The sequence below is a fragment of the Chiloscyllium plagiosum genome, chromosome 16, assembly GCF_004010195.1.
Source record: "Chiloscyllium plagiosum isolate BGI_BamShark_2017 chromosome 16, ASM401019v2, whole genome shotgun sequence".
NCBI lineage: Eukaryota > Metazoa > Chordata > Chondrichthyes > Orectolobiformes > Hemiscylliidae > Chiloscyllium > Chiloscyllium plagiosum.
This window is the reverse complement of record NC_057725.1, coordinates 20,873,655-20,894,780: the sequence shown is the minus strand read 5'-3', so window position 1 is coordinate 20,894,780 and position 21,126 is coordinate 20,873,655. Positions and strand designations below refer to the sequence as shown.

At 40.9% G+C, this 21,126-nt stretch overlaps 1 protein-coding gene across 2 annotated transcripts in view; it reads left to right on the top strand.

Moving 5' to 3' along the window:
* caprin1b (cell cycle associated protein 1b) overlaps positions 1-21,126 on the top strand; it is a 108,791-nt gene that overhangs the window by 65,505 nt on the left and 22,160 nt on the right. Inside the window, exons 12-14 of one of the 2 annotated variants that reach the window (XM_043705513.1) lie at positions 7,636-7,746; positions 8,365-8,514; positions 11,784-11,937. In XM_043705513.1, the coding sequence (XP_043561448.1) occupies positions 7,636-7,746; positions 8,365-8,514; positions 11,784-11,937 (415 nt within the window). The remainder of the gene's footprint in view (positions 1-7,635; positions 7,747-8,364; positions 8,515-11,783; positions 11,938-21,126) is intronic. The other variant, XM_043705514.1, reaches the window with a different exon arrangement.

Below are 21,126 nucleotides of genomic sequence, written 5' to 3'. Positions count from 1 at the left end.
CCAGGATGGGTCGTAGGGGGGCGTGGGCCTGACCAGGTAGTCACGGAGGGAACGGTCTTTGCGGAAGGCGGAAAGAGGTGGGGAGGGAAATATATCCCTGGTGGTGGGGTCTTTGTGGAGGTGGCGGAAATGGACTGTGGGAGGAAACCGGAGCACTGAGGAAACCCATGCAGACAGGTGGAGAATGTGCAAACTCCACACCGACAGTGGCCCAAGGCGGGAATTGAACCTGGGTCCCTGGTGCTGTGAGGCAGCAGTGGTAACCACTGAGCCACTGTGCTGCCTTTTCCAAAGTGGAATTTATAAAATAATACATTGCTTGCAGATTGTGCACTTTCTGAGCAAAATAGAATGAATCTGCAAATGCATATTCACCCCATAGACTTGTGTATGTGTGCGCTTGACAGTGTGTGTGTAAAAATGAGTGTTTGTGTGTGTGCATGCTTGGTAAAGTGGGTGTGTGTGATGGAGTTTAAACCTATGAGAGTGTGAGGGGTGCATACGTGTGTATGAGAGAGGCTCTGCATGAGTGTGAGAGTATATAAGAGCATGTATGAGGGAGAAAGAGACTACTGTGTATTGTAGTCAAGTCACCCATAGTGTGATATGAACCCAAGATCCTGGTTGAGGCCACCCTCATGGGTTCCGAAATTGGCTATCAGCCTCTGCTCAGCCAGTCTGTGTTGGTGCATATCCCGAAGTTTAGATTAGATTACTTACAGTGTGGAAACAAACCCTTCGGCCCAACAAGTCCAAACCGACCCGCCGAAACGTATACCACCCAGACCCATACTCCTACATTTATCCCTTCACCTAACACTATGGACAATTTAACACGGTCAATTCACCTAACCTGCACATTTTTGGATTGTGGGAGGAAACTGGAGCACCCGGAGGGAACCCATGCAGACACGGGGAGAATGTGCAAACTCCACGCAGACAGTTGCCTGAGGTGGGAAATGAACCCGGGTCTCTGATGCTGTGAGGCAGCAGTGCTAACCACTGTGCCACCGTGCCGCCCATTAAGTCTGCCTTTGAGGATGGTCACCCAAAGATCCGAGGCCGAATGTCCCTGACCGGATAGCCAAGTTTGGTATTCATGAGGATGGCCTCAAACAGGACCTTGGGTTCATGTCATATTACAGGTGACACCACAACGCTATATACACACGCTCTCGCACAAGAGTGCACAATTCCCCACAGGCATGTGCACACAACCCCGCACCCACTCATGCCTATTCACCATCGCACTCACATTTAACCAAGCATGTATTCCTGATGTAAGGCTTATGCCAAAATGTCGGTTCTCCTGCTTCTTGGATGCTGCCTTACCTGTTACTCCAGCACCACACTCTTGATTCTGATCTGCAGTCTCCACTTTGTCTAAGGATGCACACAGACAAGCACACATGCTCTGTCACAAATATGTATTCAAACACTCTCTCTCTCTCTCTCTCTCTCTCGTGCACACAAGTAATTATATCTCATAATTAGATTTACAGATACATTCTATTTTGCTCAAAAAGCACGCACCATCTGCAGGCAGTCACTCCATGTGACATTTTATAAATTCCTGTTTTGGAAATAGAACCAGTCTGACTGTAGATTGGGATACAGACAAATTCTAACCTCACGCATTTAATACATTGTCTGAGCTGAGATGTCACCTTTTTATAAAATATTGTTATCTCGAGAATGTGATTTGATAGAAGTTTTGCATTAATGAACCAAAACCTACAACCCTTTCTAAAAGATCAGACTTGACAGCAATCTAGGTTTGTTTAATATGTCATTTCAGTTGCAAGACACATCTTTCATGATAAATTCTGTCTCTTTTGGTCCTGCTCCACAGCTCCCTGATGAAGGAGCAGCACTCTGAAAGTTAGTGCTTCCAAATAAACCTGTTGGACTATAACCTGGTTGACAAATAAGGATAAAACATTTGCTGAAAAAGGTGTGAACATATGATGTTAGAGCGAGAGTAGGCCATTGGCACTTCTACCTTTCTTAGAGATAATGGCTTCAACGCCGCATTCCTGCATAGTCCTGATAACCATTGAAATCCTTGTTACTTGACATGTATTTATCAGCATCTGCCCTGACAAGTGTTTCTGAATTTTATATGCCTAAAGATCACATATTGTTCTGCTAAATTTAATCAAGCTAGCTTTGTTAAATGGAAGACTTGAGTCTTCTCCACAGCTTAAGTTTCTCATCCAACGTTTTGTCATCAGCGCATTTAGCAACCATGCATTTGGTCTTATATTCATACTCTGAATTGGATTAATAAGTAACTGAGGCCTCACTATTTGGTGCTATGACATGCCACTTGTCACATTTTGCAATCTGAAACTAACCCATTCATATTTAAAAATCTCTCACCAGGCAATAGCCCAACAGGTTTATTTGGAAGCACTGGCTTTTGGAGCGCTGCTCCTTCATCAGGTGGTTGTGGAGAATAAGATCATTCATGCCCACTTTGCGCCTCCTATGAACTACCAAATCCTCTGCCCATGCTAATATGTTAACCCCATACCATCAGCTGTTTTTTTCTGGAGTAATCTTTGCCATCTTGTCAAGTGCCTTCAGGAGATTTGAGAGGATTATTTGTGGTTCCATTGAGGATCTATTTATGATTCTTTTGTGTTGTTTGTTACTTTCTCAGAAAACTTTAATAAGCTTGTGAAGCATAATCTCTTTTTGTATGATCATGGTGACTCTGCCTGATTCCTTGAAGATTTTCCAAGTGCTTTGCTATAAGCTTGATGATTTGTTCCAGTGCTTTCCACACCAACAAATGTACTGTAGTTTCCTACCTGGTGTCACACTTCTTTGAATGACAATTCTCAATTCAACAATGGGTTCACCCAGAATCTAAAGCAATTTAGAAAAATAACATCAATGCATGTACTGTCTCAACAGCCACTTTTAGTAACTCCAGATGATTAAGTCTATCAAGGCATGGATTTGTTGAATTTTATCTTGATTGATTTTCCTTAGTGCGAGTCATTGTCATTATTTTAGGTTCTGGGTTCCCTTTCACATTATGATTCAAGATTTCTGGGATTTATTTGTACTCACTACAGTGAAGACATGCAACATATCTATTTAATTCACCTGCCATTTTGCTGCTTACCATTATTAGTTACGCAGGCACACATTCTGCAGGACGTACGTTCATTTTACTTCTGTCTTGTTGAGATGCCTGTGGAACACTCAATCCACTTTTTATTCAACTCATGAGCTTTCTCTCAAATTCTTAACATATCTTCTTAATCCTTTAACCATTTTTTGTCCTTTTTGTCCAGTCTTCTGACCTGTCACTTACCTTGGTAGAATTACACACTTCTTTCAGTTTAAGGTTGTCTTTAACCTCCTCAGTTAGCCACATGTGGTTGTGTCATTGGGAGTTATTTTTAAACAGAGTATTCTGCAATATCTGCTGTTCCATCGGCACCAATCTAACCCTTGATCTAGTTTTCTAGTTCATTTTAGTCAGTTCAATCTTGGTTCTCTCATAATTAGTCTTATTTAACTTAAAATCCTTGTGTTCACTGTTTTATTTAGACAGAAGTGAAATTCCACCATACAGTGATCCCTGCTGTGCAGGCCACTTCACTACTTTGACCCTGTTTAATTGCACGTTGGGTTAGGGTTAGGGTTGCTTTTTGGCACTAAAGTAAAGGTTAACAAGTTGAGCTAAACCATTGTGTTTTGAAATTTTTGATTGAATTCAAATCAAAACCAAAAATTAAGTTAATCTTTTGGTCTATAGGAAAACCTAAGAGCATAAAACATTCAGCCCATTGAGCCTGCTCTGCCATTCAGTAAGATCATCGCTGAATTGTTTCCTAACTCCCTGTACCTGCCTTTGGCCCATATTTCTTGACACCAGCGCTTCATAAAAATTTATCAATCTCAGATTTAAATTTAACAGTTGAATTATCATTAACTGCCATTTAAGGAAGCAAGTTCCCAACGTCTACTCTTTGCACATCGAAGTGCTTTCTGAAATCTCTCCTGAATATTCTTAGGCAATAAGTTTTGTATGATTTAAATTCCGTTTCCTTGTGACATAGGACAACAAATCGTGTAGCATTTTCCTTATACAGAGGAACCTCGATTATCCAAATGGCACAGGTGGGGAATATTTTGGTGGATAATCAAATGCTGGATAACACAGTTTAGCCAAGCATCGGGACCTTGCGATCTTGCCAGATTATCCAAAATTAAGGTAATCGAATGCCAGATAATGGAGGTTCCTCTGTAAAGAGTTCTGAAGAAGTCATATCAGACTGGAAACATTAACTCTGTTTTCTTCCATAGATGCTGTCAAACCTGTTGAGTTTGTCCAGCAATTCTTGTTGATTCAAATACTTGAATAGGAATTGGGATTATTGTACGAGTATGAAAGGAAGAGGGCACTGATTTAAAGATTTTGGTGGTGAATAAATCCCCAGGATCTGATCAGGTATACCCTTGAACTGTGTGGGAAGCTAGGGAAGTGATTGCTGGACCCTTTGCTGAGGTATTTGTGTCATCGATAGTCACAGGTGAGGTGCCGGAAGACTGGAAATTGGCTAACATGATACCACTATTTAAGAAAGGTGGTAAGGAAAAGCCAGGGAACTATAGACCAGTGAGTCTGACATTGCTAGTGGGCAAGTTTTTGGAGGGAATCTTAAGGAAAAGGCAAGGACTGATTAGGGTTAGTTAACATGGCTTTGTGTGTAGGAAATCCTGTTTCACCAACGTGATTTCGTTACTTCAAAAAATGTCAGAGGATTGATGAGGACAGGGCGCTGGATATGATCTATATGGATTCCACTAAGGCATTTGACAGGGTTTCCCCATGGGAGACTGGTTAGCAAGGTTAGATCTCATGGAATCCAAAGAGAACTAGCCATTTGGAAACAGAAATGTAGAAGACAGAGAGTGGTGGTGGTGGAGGGTTACTTTTGAGACTGGAGGCCTGTGATCAGTGATGTGTCACAAGGATCTGTGCTGCGACGGGGGTTTTTTGTCATTTATATAAATGATTTGGATCTGAACATAGGATGTATAGTTAGTAAGTTTGCAGATGATACCAAAATTGGAGGTGCAGTGGACGGCAAAGAAGGTTACTTCAAGAGTACAATGGGAGGTTAGCACTGCTGTCTCACAGCACCAGGGCCCCAGGTTCAATTCCAGCCTCGGGCATCTGTCTGTGTGGAGGTTGCACATTTCTCCCTGTGTTTGCGTGGGTTTCCTCCAGGTGCTCCGGTTTCCTCCCACAATCCAAAGATGTGCAGGTCAGGTGAATTGGCCATGCTAAATTGCCCATAGTGTTGGGGAAATGGGTCTGGGGTGAGTTACTCTTCAGAGGGTCAGTGTGGACTAGTTGGGCTGAAGGGCCTGTTTCCACACTGTAGGTAATCTAATCTAATCTAATCTAATCTTGATCAGATGGGTCACTGGGCTGAGGAGTGACAGATGGAATTTAATTTAGGTAAGTGCAAGCTGCTGCATTTGGAATGGCAAATCTTAGCCATGGTAAGGTCCTAGGGAGTTTTGCTGAACAAAGAAACTTTGGAGTGCAGGTTCATAGCTCCTTGAAAGTGGAGTCTCGTGTAGATAGGATAGTGAGGAAGGCGTTTGATATGCTTTTCTGTATTGGTCAGAGCATTGAGTATCGGAGTTGGGAGGTCACGTTGCGGCTGTACAGGACATTGGTTCGGCCACTTTTGGAACATTGGTGTGCGGTTTTGGTCTCCCTCCTGGAGGAACGATGTTGTGAAACCTGAATGGGTTCATAAGATATTTGCAAAAACGTTGCTGGGGTTGAAGGGTTTGAGCAATAGTGAGAGGCTGAATACTCTGGTGCTGTTTTCCCTGGAGCGTTGGAGACTGAGGGTTGACCTTACAGAGTTTGATAAAATCATGAGCATGGATAGGGTAAATAGAAAGGTCTTTTCCTGGGATGGGGGTGGTGCTGTTTTCCCTGGAGCGTTGGAGACTGAGGGTTGAGGGTAAATAGAAAGGTCTTTTCCTGAGCATGGATAGGGTAAATAGAAAGGTCTTTTCCTGGGATGGGGGAGACCGAGAACTCGAGGCCATATGTTGTGGGTGAGGAGGGCAAGGTATAAAAGGGACCTAAAGGGCAAATTTTTCACATAGAGGATGGTGATTGTATGGAATGAAGTGATGGGGGATGGTACAATTACAGCATTTAAAGGATATCTGGATGGGTACGTGAATAGGAAGAGTTTAGAGGGGTTTGGCCAAGTGTTGGCAAATGGGACTAGATTAATTTAGGATATCTGGTTGGCATGGGCGAATTGGACCGAAGGGTCTGTTGCTGTGCTGTACATCGGTATGACTATGACTCTGTGATGTCAGAGTTTCCTTGGAGTCATGTACCATGCATTGTCATATTCCTGAGAGCCACTCGATGAAGAAGGAAATCAAAGCTAGTCTTTACTTGAGATACATTTATTCATATTGAAACACAACAGGAATACTACTCGAATCTACTGCACACCTGTGTCAACAGGGCTCTCTTCGAAGGTTATCAAGTAGCTGTCCAAGCATTATCTTCACTTGTAGGCATTTAATTTCAGTCAGTATAGTTAACATAGATGCTTTATTTCTGAGAAACAGTATTTTTGTGGAATTAATATCAATGTTAATATGGCTGGTAACACAAGTTAGTTCAAACACTTTCTTGTTTCTGCTGTCCATTTTCTACCTTGTTACACTCTTGGAGCTGAATATGACGTTCCAATTGCATTGAGTTACTGGCAGTGAAATCCCTCTGATTTGCTTGAGCTTCATCAATCTGACAGAGTGAAGGGCTTAAGCCGCTATACTGCCTGCTACCTATTTCTAACCCCTTCCACATTTCCCTTCCCTCAGGACAACTTTGGCCAGTCTTCCTTCATTTTGAAACTGTTAGCTGTGTATTTTTTTTTTGTTGACTTGGCTTGTAATTGTTCAAACCTGTTGAATATCATACTGCAAGCTTTCTTGTCTTCAGGAATATTTCACAGGAAAAGAAAGGGTCTGAAGTATGTTCTTGAAATTTTGTTTTGTTGCATTACCATGGACATTAATAAAGTTCTTAATCTCCATGATTTTGTATTTGCTGTGTAATGTATTTTATTTGACTCATCTTTGTTGGAAATAAGTCTTTGATTTTGGTGATTCTGGCTTCGTGAAGCACACCCAAGTGCACCAATAGAAAGAATTAATCTACCTGCATATACTGTCAGGGTTCATTATGTGCAGTTGTACTACACACACAATACAATTCATGTAAATATACTCTTCCATGCATAAACATGTCAACTTAGGTCCTGCAAGAATAATTCTAGATTCTAGTTGTGCAGCATAACATGTTTAGGGAGGAATGATTGAACAATAAATACATGAAACAAATGCTGCCTTTTGTTTTGAATACTATTAGGCCATATATAATTAGGATTAGAGGTAAATCAAGGATTTTGAGTCGGTAGGATATCTTCTGTACTGGGTTGGAAACTTGTTTCCACACATTGTAAGAAAGACAGCCAAACCTTTATATTTTCCCATTCTTGGATGTAGTGCAATCCTTAGATATTTATGTTTCCCCCATTCTATTTCCTTTCGTCATTTCAGGTACCTCTGGTATCTTCCACAAATGAACCATACACACCATCTCAGCCGATGTACCAGCCTTCCCATGTGTCAGAGCAGCGAACTCAGAAAGAATCTATGGAGTCTATTCAGGTAACTGCAATATGAGTGCACAAAAATTATACAGAAAAGTTGATGTCCACATCACATTCATAATTTTTGCGAGAATACCCAGTATTTTAAAGTACACTTAAGTATTGATATTAGAACTTCGAGTACTGTCTCCTTTTGAGTAGTAAGCGTGATCAAATTACGATGGTTCACTCCCAAAAAAGTACTATTTTGATTACCCTTGAAAAATGCATAAACTTGTTTCAAAACAACTCGCTGTTACATAGAATCCATTATCCACAATAATTCATTCACTTCTTATGTAATTAATTTATTAATGTTTGTCTTGTTTCCATTCTGTTATCCAAGCATCTTCATGTTTTAACCTGTGCATGTAACCACCTCTAAATCAGAGACCATAGTGTAGCTTTGGCACATAGAATTATTCCTGTCTTCCAGAATTATTTTAACTGTTCTGGGAATAGTACAGCAAATTGTCGACAATAATTTTTTGTTTATTATGGCAGCATCTGATTGTGAGCTGAATATAATTTTAAGATTGAATATTCTTTTGAAGCATTTGATAGTTGCATTTTTGTGATTGATTAGCTTTGTTGATTTTTATGTGCATTTTGTCTTCAAACTTCTGTGTCCCTATAGACTGCAATGTCACTGACGTCTGAACAGCCACCAGCATCAACAGCAATTCCTGTTGTCTCCCAGTCACAAGCTTTCAAGGCTCCCCCTAACAAACCCCTCCATAGCAGTGGCATAAATGTTAATGCTGCTCCATTCCAGTCAATGCAAACGGTAAGATGGCCTTTATTTTGACAGCTATTAGCTAAATCCAACCTTCGGCCAAATTTCAAACATCAAAAATATTAAGGGATAAAATAATTCTTTATACCTGCCACAGAAGTTACAAACTGGTTTTCGTTTGGATTGTTTGCTGCCCTGGCAATCTATTGGGTGTGTTTTTCACCATTTCAAACATATTCAAATCCTGGGGTCTCAGTTTGCCTTTTGCCTTTCCCATTTTGAAATCCCATCTGTCTCCCTTTCTATTCCCAATCCCCAGGAGTGAGAGAGGATTTTGGTGAGTGTGAGGCAGTCTGAGAAGGGTTGAGGAGTGCAATGTCAGTGGGTTGAGTGTGCTGAATGTTCATTGGACATCAATGGCACACGTGCTGTGTCGGTTCATAGTTCCTATTCAAAGTACAGATTGCTGACAGATATGTCATTGACTTGCTGTGTTAGTGCACTAGCAGGATATTTCTCTGGTCCAACCCCCCTCAGCTGATGAATTGATATTCATGTTGAACACTGGTTTGAGGCAACACTGAAGGTGGAAATGTGGCCCAGTATGCTCTGGCTGGGAGACTTCAGTGTCTATTACCAAGAATAGCTTGACAGCACCATTCCTGACTGAGCTTGTTGAGTCCTCAGAGACAGCTTGTCTGGGTATGTGACAGATGGTAAGGGATCCTACAACAAAGAACACATTGACCTTGTCCTCACCACTCTGCCTGCTGCAAAATGTATCTGTCCAAGATTGTATTGGGTTAGAGTGATCACTATAGTCCTTAAGGAGTGGAGATGCAGGTGTTTGAACATCAGATGGCACCAGGTTGTAGTCCAGCAGGTTTATGTGAAATCACAGGCATAACTTTTGTGAGAATACCTCCTATTTTAATGTATACTTCAGTAGTGATATGAGAACAAGAGAGCATCTAACTACACCCCTTGATGTGCAGTAGCATTATCATCGCTAAATTGCTCACAATAAGCATCATTTTAGTTACCACTGACCATAAACTGAAGTTCACTAGTCGTCATCAAGGCATCAGTCAAGAATGTGATGGAATAGAGCCCAATTGCCAGGATGAATACGGCACCAACAGTCAAGAAGCTTGATACTATCCATAAGAAAGCAGCATGTTTAATTGGCATCACATCGGCAAAAGCTGATTGATTCCCTCCATCAGTGCTTAATTGCAGTTATATGTCCAGCTATGTGATGCGTGGCTGAACTTGAACAAAGCTCCTGGACCATATTCCTCGAAAAACACAAGATCAGCAAATTGATGGAAGCATTACCACCATCAAGTTCCCCTCCAATCCACTCAACAGTCTGATTGGAAACAGATACCTGTTCCTTTGCTGTTGGTTGGTGAAAAATCCTGGAACTCCTTTCCTATTGGCATTGTGCGTAATCTCCACCAAATGGACTGCAATGGTTCAAGAATGTAGCTCACTATTACTTTCTCAAGGGTAACCAAGCATGTGCAGTAAATACTGGCTGAGCCCATGTCCCATTAATGTTTTAAAGAAAATAGATTTTTGTTGATTCTTCAGCAGTAATGAAATAACTTTTTTGTTTAATTTCAAATGGATCCCAAGTGACTGACAAGCAAGCTTATCCCTCCTCCTTCTCCTCCTCTGTCAATCCTTTGACGCAGGTGATCATTACAGTTTTCTCCAGTTAATTTCCACTACTGTGCAGAAGTGGGTCTGCATGCGACTGTTTCTATTCATAGTGATTTAATCTGAGTTGAAGAATAGCCATCATCACTTCCCAAGACCTTTTAAATAAGTGTCATGTTGCCCTGAACATTTATCTTCTAGTCCCTCCTAGTTATTTCTTAGATTCTGCACCTTGCAATCATCTGCAAATGTTAGTTTCCACATAGGCTCTGACAATACAGTTTTTAACTCACCCAGTGTTTCTCAATTACCTTGGTGCCTATCTGGCATCTAGTAGATGAGGAAAAATTCCCTTCATTTGAGGGTTGGGAAGACAGGCCATTGAACCTAGCATAAATTCTGTTCCCTTACAACCAATTTGATCCTGTCCCAACCACTTGAGGATGAACCAGACTCTGTTTCTTCATATTTGACCCAATGTCAGTTGCTATTACAAAATTCAACTTCGTTATAATTTGAAAATATAGTGTCATAAATTGATTATAAGCCACTATTCCCATTCTCTCTTTGGATGCATGTTGGATGGACTTGGGTCACATCAGCTGTTTCGCTCATCTTATTTTGCTTACATTACATGTGGGTGGATGACTTAAATCACAAGAATTGGCAGTGGCTGGAACATAAGGGCGGCACGGTGGCACAGTGGTTAGCACTGCTGCCTCACAGCGCCAGAGACCCGGGTTCAATTCCCGCCTCAGGCAACTGACTGTGTGGAGTTTGCACATTCTCCCCGTGTCTGCGTGGGTTTCCTCCGGGTGCTCCGGTTTCCTCCCACAGTCCAAAGATGTGCAGGTCAGGTGAATTGGCCATGCTAAATTGCCCGTAGTGTTAGGCGATGGGTAAATGTAGGGGCATGGGTGGGTTGCGCTTCGGCGGGTCGGTGTGGACTTGTTGGGCCGAAGGGCCTGTTTCCACACTGTAAGTAATCTAATCTAATCTAATCTATAACCTCTGTTGTTTTTAGAGCCTGTATCTTGTAGCAGTTGTTGAATGACTGCTCTTCTATTCACCACATCTCTGCAACAGAAGTGTAACAAGTTCCTGAAGGGAATTTGTTTTTGATCACAGAGTTGCTCCTGGTTCTGGCTTAGTACGAAACGAGTTGGTCTGTCTTTCTAATCATACTCTATCTCCCAACTTTCAGGAAGATCTTCAAGCCAACTCATCTGAGGGAGAGAGAGAGGTGAATGTGTATAATGTTGTCCTGGCCAGTCAATCATATGGGACTGGCCCATTTTTTTTCTCTTCCTTAGCCTGTCAACTTTGGATCAGAATTTCTCTGATATTTTAATTGACTTACCTTGGATGTCAGTTTTAAAGCACGCAGAAATTACATTTTTGAATAAATTTTCAAATCAAGTTTTGCTTGAAAATACAAATTTTGAAATGTTTGCGTGGACAGCAGTGTCTGACCTATTTCTACATCCAAGTTGATTTATGCAAGTGAACTGTTTTTTGATTGGGCTAAGGCAATATGGAAAAAATTGAATCAGAGTACTACCCAAAGTGTGTGCGTGCAAGTGCAGTTTTGCAGGACCCAGTAGAGTTAGTTTTCAAATGTAACTCTTTTATCACCTCCAACGTTTTATTTAAAGGTGTTTAATATGAATGCGCCAGTGCCTCCTGCCAGTGACCCTGACACACTCAAGCAACAGAGTCCATATCAGCCCAGCTACAGCCAAGGTTTCAGCAGCCAGCCTCAGCATCAGGTCGAGCAACCTGAATTACAACAGGAAACACTTACAACTGGTAAGATAACCTTCCAGATAATCATGATGACTTGCTTTTGTTTTGAATGGTGTGAAGGTTGTAATTTTGAGTATGAAAATGTGTTAAATTTGGGTAATATATCTGAATCGGATAGAAATATAAAGATTCGTTCCTCACTTATCTCAAAGTCTGACTTTTTATTTTATATTCTGTCTCCCATGTTCCAATCTTTGTAAACCTGAAGTCATTCAAAATTTTACCATCACTGTCTTCAATTGTTACCGGTCGTAACATCACAAGAGTTAGGATTAGAAGAAAGCCATTTGATCCCTCAAACCTGCCCCACCATTTGATAAGATCATTATGGATTTGGTTGTGGCTTTGTCTTCAGTTATCAATCTGCTCCACTTAGCACTCAACTCCTTTGTCAATTTAAGATCCATTTAACTCAACTGCAAATATATTTAGTGACCAGCCTCCGATACTTGCACAAATAACAGCCTACTGAGTGGAAACGTTCACCCTTCCATCTCAGTCTAAAGTAGGAGGCTTGTAATTTTTAAATGGTCCCTAGTTCTAGATTGCCTGCTAGAGGACCATTCACTGACTATCCATTTTGTTCAGACACTTCAGGAATCTTCCATGTTTCAATAAGATAAGCTGTCCTTTTAAACTCTCATGGGTAATGGACCCTTGTGCTCACTCTTTCCTTATGGATGGACATTCAATTAGTTGGAAGGCAGTTATATCCTTTCTTAATAAGGAGATGAAAACAGTCAACAGTGCTCCAGATGCATTTAATGAAGGTCCTTCATAGCCACACTTCCCTACTTGACATCCTTGCCATAAATGTTGATATTCCTTCTGCATTCTGAATCATTTATTGCACCTATAGAGTAAATTATGTTGTTTATCTTCTGTGTCACCCAGATAGCTTGTACCTCAGTTCTACAGTCTCTCTCATTGCACATGCTGTTTTTCTATTCTTTCTGTCAAAGTAGACAAATGTATGTTTTCTCTCACTTCCCACAAACTGGGGCACCCTTGAACAGACAATGAACTGAGCATATTTCATGCTGTGACTACAAGAGTAGATCTCAGGCTAGGAATCCTGCAGTGAATAATTTTATTCCTGATTCTCCAAACCCTATCTGCCATCTATAAGAATAAAACACTACCTACTAGCATGAGTGGAGCTCCAACAAGACACACGGAACTTGACGCCATCAGGACAAAGCATCTGTTTGGTACCACATCTAGAAGCAGTCATTTCCTCTACCACTGACATTCTGAAGCAACAATGTGTTCCATACACAAGTTGTACTGCAGAAAACTACCAGGGTCCTTCGGCCCTTAATTATGACCATTTAGAAGAACAAAGGCGCAGATACATGAGAGCACTGTCACCTGCAAGTTCCCTAAGAAGCTGCTCATCATCCTTAAGCTGGCCAAATATGATGTTCTTTCACTATTGCTGAGTTGAATTCTGGAATTCCCTCACTAATTGTGGCTATACCTGCACCAGATGGACAACAGTTGCTGAAGATGGTAGTTCAACATCTTGAACTCAGGGATGGGCAATCAATGCTGGTTCAGCCAGTGACTCCCATGTGCCCTAATGAAAATTTAAAAAAAAAACTAGTTAGCCAAATTTTTGCTCCCTCTTTTCATAGAATCACATAATCTGAGAAGAGACCATTTGGCCCATCGAATCTGCACCGAGCCTCCGAAGAGCATCCCACCCTTTCTCCGCAATGCCCCATGTACCAGAGTCAACTCACCTAGCCCTGCAAACTATGCAGCAATTTAACATACGATCCACCTCACCTGCACATGTTTGGACTGTGGGAGGAAACTGGAGCACCCATAAGAGATACACACACTTGGAAACAATGTGCAAGTTCCACACAGATAGTCGCCTAAAGCTGGAATCGAACCTTGGTCCTTGGCACTAATCACTGTGCTGCATTAACTGTCACTTAACCATCTGTATCAGTTTGTAGACACTTGCCATCTTGGTTTCTTCGCTAGCTCTCTACCAGCAGCAAGGTGACATATCATGCATTTTTAGTTAAATTTGTAAATAATTCAGCCCCAGCATTGCTCTTTGTGACAAAGGTAGTACATCCTGCCAACTTCAAAGTGACTTCTCCCCCCATTGTGCGTCTTGTTAGCTAACGAATACACTATCAATGCTAATATCCCACTTCTACATCAGAGGACCTATTTTCTGTAGTAAGCTTGGAAGTGGCATTTTTGCTGTGTGTGAAGGCCCATTCCCATATTACCTCAATGTCATGTTGGCTCCCAATCAATTCAAGCCTTGATTTTATCATTTGTATCCTCGTTTTCAAAATTGTCCATCTCCTCATTCATTGTTACATATTCAGAAAGCTGCATCTACCTAATTGTGATCTTTAGTTTTTCAAATTTTAATTGCTCCGCTAGTGATGGTTTTGTCTTAATTTCCTTAGATTGTAAACTCTGGAATTCCCTCCCCATACTATTTTGTGACTCTACCTCACTTATCTCCAAAAATATTTATTAAACCTACATTTTCATGCGAGCCTTTGACACCTCCCCTAATATTTTTATGTGTCTCTGTCATTCTTTTATAATGCTTTCAAGAAGCATGTTAGAATTTTTGACAATATGAATTCTGTGTAGTTTGGTCCGAGCTGAGTCCGTTTTAATATGAGCATGTTTGCTTGCCAGTCGTTTCATTTTTAGTTGTGGTTTAATCACAGTCATATATTGCCCTGAGGTAAAACTGTGTGTAGAATCTGTCAATGCCAAATGCAAGTGTTGTGTGACATGATGACAGCTCCATCTTAAAGGAACTGCTGAGTCGGGATTTGTAATCTGCAAAGGTTCTTGTGCTGCTATTTTTGATTGTCTGCACATGAAAACTTTCTGTCCAAATTATGATGCTCCTGAATAATATGGCCAGTTCTTACATTTCTGTCTGAATTATCTACTGTTCGAAATTTTAGTTTCAACTTTTATTGTTGTGATTGACAAGATGTTTGAATAAAAATGCTCAAGATTTGCTTAGAGTTGCGGATTTGCATGTCACAGCTCTCCTTCAGGGGCATGAAATTAAGTTCGTTAATGTCAAAACATAGCTGGGCATATCAAGGAAAACACAGCTCATGCATTCTGTTTTGTGGCTTAAGATATGGAGAGCTCAGGGCATATGTAAGGCAGGGTCTCTGTATCATGTATAACTTTAGTCCTATCTGTCACAGATTAAAGCTGGAGTTAGACAGCAGCTTGTGTCACATTACAGTAAAGATGATTGGAAGGGGAGGACACAGAATGGATTAATGAGGATGTAGCCAGAAATGGGAAATTGCTGACATTTTGTATGGAATTCCGAAGCCCCTGAGGGGAGATTTTGAGCTACACAGAATTGAAGAGCTTAGATAAGAGTGGATTTGAAGAATCTGTTGCTGTTAGCAGAGAGATTGACTACTAGAGGGTGCACACCCTTGAGCAATTGGTATAAGTAGAGTGGAGTTGTGAACTTGTCATTTGGAAGGCACTTAACCTGGCTACCTTTTTAAAGGCTTATCAAGACAGGTGCACTTCATTCCAAAATATTGCTTAATGCACTTGAAGTGCTCAAGCCAGCAAGAATTATGGAGCAGCACTGGGAATTATTCTTCAGATGGCATGAGCACCTGTACTCTTGTTTTGTATGTTTCATGACATTTGTTGGTGCTGTATTAAATCTGGTGTGTACATGTATAATTTTTAATTCCACCTTGATATTTGCTTAGGTTAGATTCCCTACAGTATGGATACAGGCCATTTTGCCCAACTAGTCCACACTGACCCTCAGAAGAGTAACCCACCCAGACCCATTCCCCAACCCTATATTTACCCCTGACTAATGCATCTAACCTACACTTCTGTGAACACAATGGCCAATTTAGCATGGCTAATTCACCTAACCTGCACATTTTTGCACTGTGGGAAGAAACCCACACACACACTGGGGAGAATGTGCAACCTCCACACAGACAGTTGCCCGAGGCAGGAATTGAACCTGGGTCCCTGGTACTGTGAGGCTGCAGTGCTAACCACAGAGCAACCTTGTCACACTTTTGTTGTACTTTGTACTGCAGTGAGTGAAAGGAAAAAATAAAAAACATGTTTGAGATGGTGGAAATCTGAAACAAAAGCACACAGTGAAGCTGAGGCTGTAAAGAGGACAAAATAATTTGATATTTCAATTGCAACTTTTGTCAGGAGTGAAAGAGGAAGAAAGTTAGAGTTCATGCTTTGGTTGTGGTTGTTTTGTTTTCTTTTTAAAGTTTTGCTGCCACAAGCTAAGGCTTCTTTGCCTTTTCTTCTTTCTGCTAATCTGAAACTGTTCAACTTGGTTCCATATTAACCAACAGCAAACTGTGTTGCTGAAGTACATTTAGCATCATAAAATGTCTCCTGAGCAATTCACAGATTTAGGAATACGATGTTGGGATACAAGTCTGGTGAAGGAACTAGTTCTCAAGAAGCCCTTTAAAGGTTGAGTATGGACAGGGAACTTCAGAGTTTGGGCCCAAGATTAGATTAGATTAGATTAGATTCCCTACAGCAAGGAAACAGGCCCTTCGGCTCAACAAGTCCATACCAATCCTCTGAAGAGTGAGCCACCAGACCCATTTTCCCTCTGCCTAATGCAACTAATACTATGGGCAATTTAGCGTGGCCAGTTCACGTGACCTGCACATCTTTGGATTGTGGGAGGAAACTGGAGCACCCGGGAGAATGTGCAAACTCAGTTGTCCAAGGCTGGAATTGAACCTGACACCCTGGCACTGTGAGGCGGCAGTGCTAACCACTGAGCCACTGTGCCGCCACAAAAGATAGCGCAACTAAAATTGGCAGTGGTCATGATGCAGAATTAGTCCAATAGAGAGGGACTTCTGGTTTTTAAAGCTGGCAGAAATTACAGAGATAGGGAGGAGTGAGGCCATTTGGTTTGAAAAAGTGATTGAGTTGGTATGGGAATGCTGCACATACATACACAGGCTGCTGAAGTTTGGATCACCTTGTGCTTGTGGTTATTCAGTTTAGGATCCTAGTTATAAGTTCATTTAAGTAATATAATTTGTAGATAATCGAGGCAGGGACAGGGATTTGAGCTGAGGCCAGTGTGAGTGATGTTGCAAAATTTGAAATTATAGTGGTGTGATATGTGATTTGAAGTGTATCTTGGATCAGATAAGACAACAAAGTTTGCATTATGCTTTGACCTTGGAGACTTTCCCGTGAAATTAGTAGCAAGGAAACTGAGATTGTAAACAAGAATGAACACAACTCTGTAATTTTGCTTATGATGATGGAGTTTAGACTGAAGAGGTAACTGTTGGATTGGATTTGTCCAGTTTCATGTAGACAGTACATTTGTGGGATAAACGTTGATATTACAACCATGCTGAAAACATTTGGCTAAAGACACTTGGTTTTGGAGCCCAAGTCGTAATGTGCTGCCAGATATGAGGGCTTTAGTTGGTCCTGTTGGAACCATTGGTCGACTGTTGTCAGGAGTAAATTAAATAGGCTGAATTTGAACATCTGGAATGTTGGCAATCTGTGCAGGATGTTGAGGTCTCATGCACTGAACATGCTGTTTGTTACCAATGCTTCAGCTTTGTCTTTTGCACTTAGGTTCTGGCTGTTCCCAGTTCAGGATGTGGATATTTATGGACCATGGATGTTGAAGGACTAAGGTAGCTGAAAATGTGTTGCTGGAAAAGCGCAGCAGGTCAGGCAGCATCCAAGGAGCAGGAGAATCGCATGAGCCCTTCTTCAGTAATTCCTTTTCCAGTAACACATTTTCAGCTCTGATCTCCAGCATCTGCAGTTCTCGCTTTCTCCTAGTAGGACTTAAGGTACTTTGGTTCGATCCACTAATTATGATATCATTTAGCTTGACCCATTGCTTGATAGGTCCTGTGCTTGGCCTACATGTTGTCCTATTTGTAGCTTTATAAGGTTGGAGCCTTCTCTGTATGCCTGGTGCTGGCGCTGATGTGTACTCCTGTTCTTGTCTTGCAGCCAGCTGTGATAACCTGGCTTGATGCCACAGGTGGGTAAGAGATATGTTGAACCGTATGTTTAAAGATTGATGGTTGAAAACCGTTCAGTTCATGGCCCTCAAGAGTTTAGAATTGCTAGATCTGTTTTGAAGTTAACCCATTCAGTGCAGTCCTGGTGTCATCCAAATGAAGTCTCTATTCTAGGAGGAGCGATAGATAAGCCATAAATAAATTGGTAGCTGCATTTTCGTGTGTAGTAGCAAGAAACATGAAAGCTCAGGACTGATGTGAAGCTTATTCAATTTATGACTTGAATGTAAAATTTCTGAAAATGATTCATGAGCATGGTTGGACAAAGGATGCTATCAGAACTAGTCAGACAATGCAAGGGATAACCTTCAGACAAATGAAAATAGCTTCCTTTTTGCAAGAAATGGGGACAAACAAAAGTTTCAAGGAAGGAGCTGTGGAATCAGGGATTAGGAAGGTTCAGGAAGTCTTGATAGCTGAAGACATGGCTGCCAGTGTATGAGATATGACAGATATGCAAGGCCTGCTTTGGTTCATGCTTTGCGTTTGAAAAAGTGTTGTGTACAGTCATCGAGAAACTGTTGGAATTACATGCTTACAACAAAGATTCACTGAATAGTAACAGGAATGGTGGATTATAGTTACAAAAAGAGGCCCCCAGTGCATGTTATTATATTGCTTTGCTTTTGAGTCTACATGTGCTTTTAGGGCAGACACTTGATGCTCCAATGAGCAGAATACTTCTGTACACAAGTTTGAAACTACTTCATTCAAAGCACTGATTGTGAGTGTCTTCTGCGATCTGTTATCACCAGGTGGACTGTATAAGTGAGAGTCATGGTATGTCAAGTGGCTGATCAAAAATGTGGTCCTATCGACTGGCTTGTTTGATAAGGAATGGGGCAATCGTGATGTGTTTTCTACCTCAGCTGCCCAAAAGCCCTGAATACTTGAGACCCTGGGTGAAATTGATCTGCTAGATACTATCCAAATAAGTATTCCACCAGAAATTGAAGCTGACACTTGAGCTGTCGAAGGCATCATGATCTTTCAGCAAGTGTGAGAACATTTGAATTTGGAACACTGCCACCACTAGGAACTTGTATTACACGTTTTAAAAAAAACTAATATTCCATGGTTGCTTTGAAACTAAGGCAAACAATTTCTTGCTGCAGTTTGTCCAGAATATCTCCACCTCCTCATCAATTCTTGAGCCTTCAAGTAGGGGCAGTTTATTCACTCACTCGTCATCTTACATTTGTGTGGATGGAAAATTCTGGCCTTCATCTGTTAAGCATGTGTAAGATCACGAACTGTTCTATCTTTAATGCCTTGGGATCTTAATTTTGTTTCCCACGAAGTTTCATTTTTGTAATCCTTGACTGTTTTTGTCTTAAACAGTTGTACTCTGTTTCAGTATTTCCAGTGAGTTTCAAGCTCTTTAAGTTTGCTCTAATTTATTTAGTCCTGTATATTAACAGTCCTGGCATTTATATTTTTCATGATCTGAGCTATTTCTGCCTGCTTCAGGCATGAGATAAATTTACAGTATACCTGCTGTAGTCACTGGCCATTAAATGCTTGAACTGTTTGTGTTCGAATTTTGGGGTCTTTTTTCATGGACAAGTCACCTACTGATTTTGGTCCAGGCTGAGACGTGGGAGGTCTGTAAGAGTGCGGCACTGAAAGATTTCCAAATTGTGAACTTGATAGCAAAAGTAGAAGTGGGGAAGTTGAGGAGTGAGAAGAAAGATGCATTTAAAGTTATTGTGTGAAAGCTTGTTTATGGAGTAAAACAGTTATGCAATACAGGAAGTTACCTTTCCTAAGATACTGCACAAACGTCTCATTGATTACTGTTGATTTGCTAACTTGGATGGTAAGATCAGTGATACTCATGATAAACACGTTGAGTTGAACTCAATGGTTTCTAATTACAGAACTGCATGATATAACACGACTCATGAGAATGGTTGTTGTGAGGATTCATTTTAAAACTTGGAACCCATGGCATCAAGTGTGATTTCATCCTGTGAGCCAAAGCAAAGATGTTCTGACTTTTGGCCATGTACCTTGCTTTAAGATTTTACAATGGATTGGATATTTTACCACTTACAGAATCCTTGGAACATGGGTTCATTGAATTCCTCAAGCTTGTTAAGATATTCAGTGAGATCATGGTGATGTTTATCTTAACTGTAGTTCTACCATTCAATACCCTTCCCTATCAAAAGTACATGAACCCTAGTTGTGGCATTTACAATTGACCTAGACACAAGCAGAAGGAGGAGCTTTAAGGACAGAAGTAAGGCAGCCTAAGGAAAAAAATTCTTTCAAGACTGCTTAAGATTTGGAATGCATTATATGACTTTGTGGTGGAGACAGCATCAGTTGAGGTTTTCAAAGTGAGGTTTTCAAAAGGTAACTGATCATCTGTTGGTTAAAATGAATCATATGCCAGAAAAAAACAGTGGCACTCGTTGAATTGCTACTTCAGTGAGCCAGTGCAGCCATAAGGGCTTCCTGGGTGCTGTAACTATTCTATTATTCTGTATTTGGGCTCAGTAGAATTTTGATGGTTGTGATCATTATTTCAAACATGGAAAGGTTAACACCAATATTGAGAAATCTGTGGAATTTGAATCACTGATTTTTAGGGAAGGGAAACAAATTTTACTACAGTCCTTTAATTCACTTAATTGACAAAAATCAAAATAACCATTATGTGGAAAACCAGAATGCTTATTATGTCTTGTGCTGGTTCAGGTTTACAACCAGAGGGCATGATCTAAGTATAAACAGATGTCAATTTAACAATGATATAAGGAGGACTTTGTTTCTCAGAGGTTTGAGTCTTTGGAACTCCTTGCCACAGAGAACTGTGGAGGCAGAGTCATTGTGTATTTTTTTATATATGCTGAGATTCTTGATCAGTAGGAGAGTTAAAAGTTATGGGGAAAGGGGACTTTTGAGGCATGCCAAATTAGCCTTGATTCTATTAAATGACAGAGCAGGCTTGTGAGGCCAATGGCTTACTCCTGTCCTATTTCTTATGACCTTAGGGAAAGTTTAAAAATTCTGTTAACATTTGTGTAAAGTAATTTCTAACCTCCTTTCTGAAAGGTTTAACTCCCACCAAGGAATTAAAAAT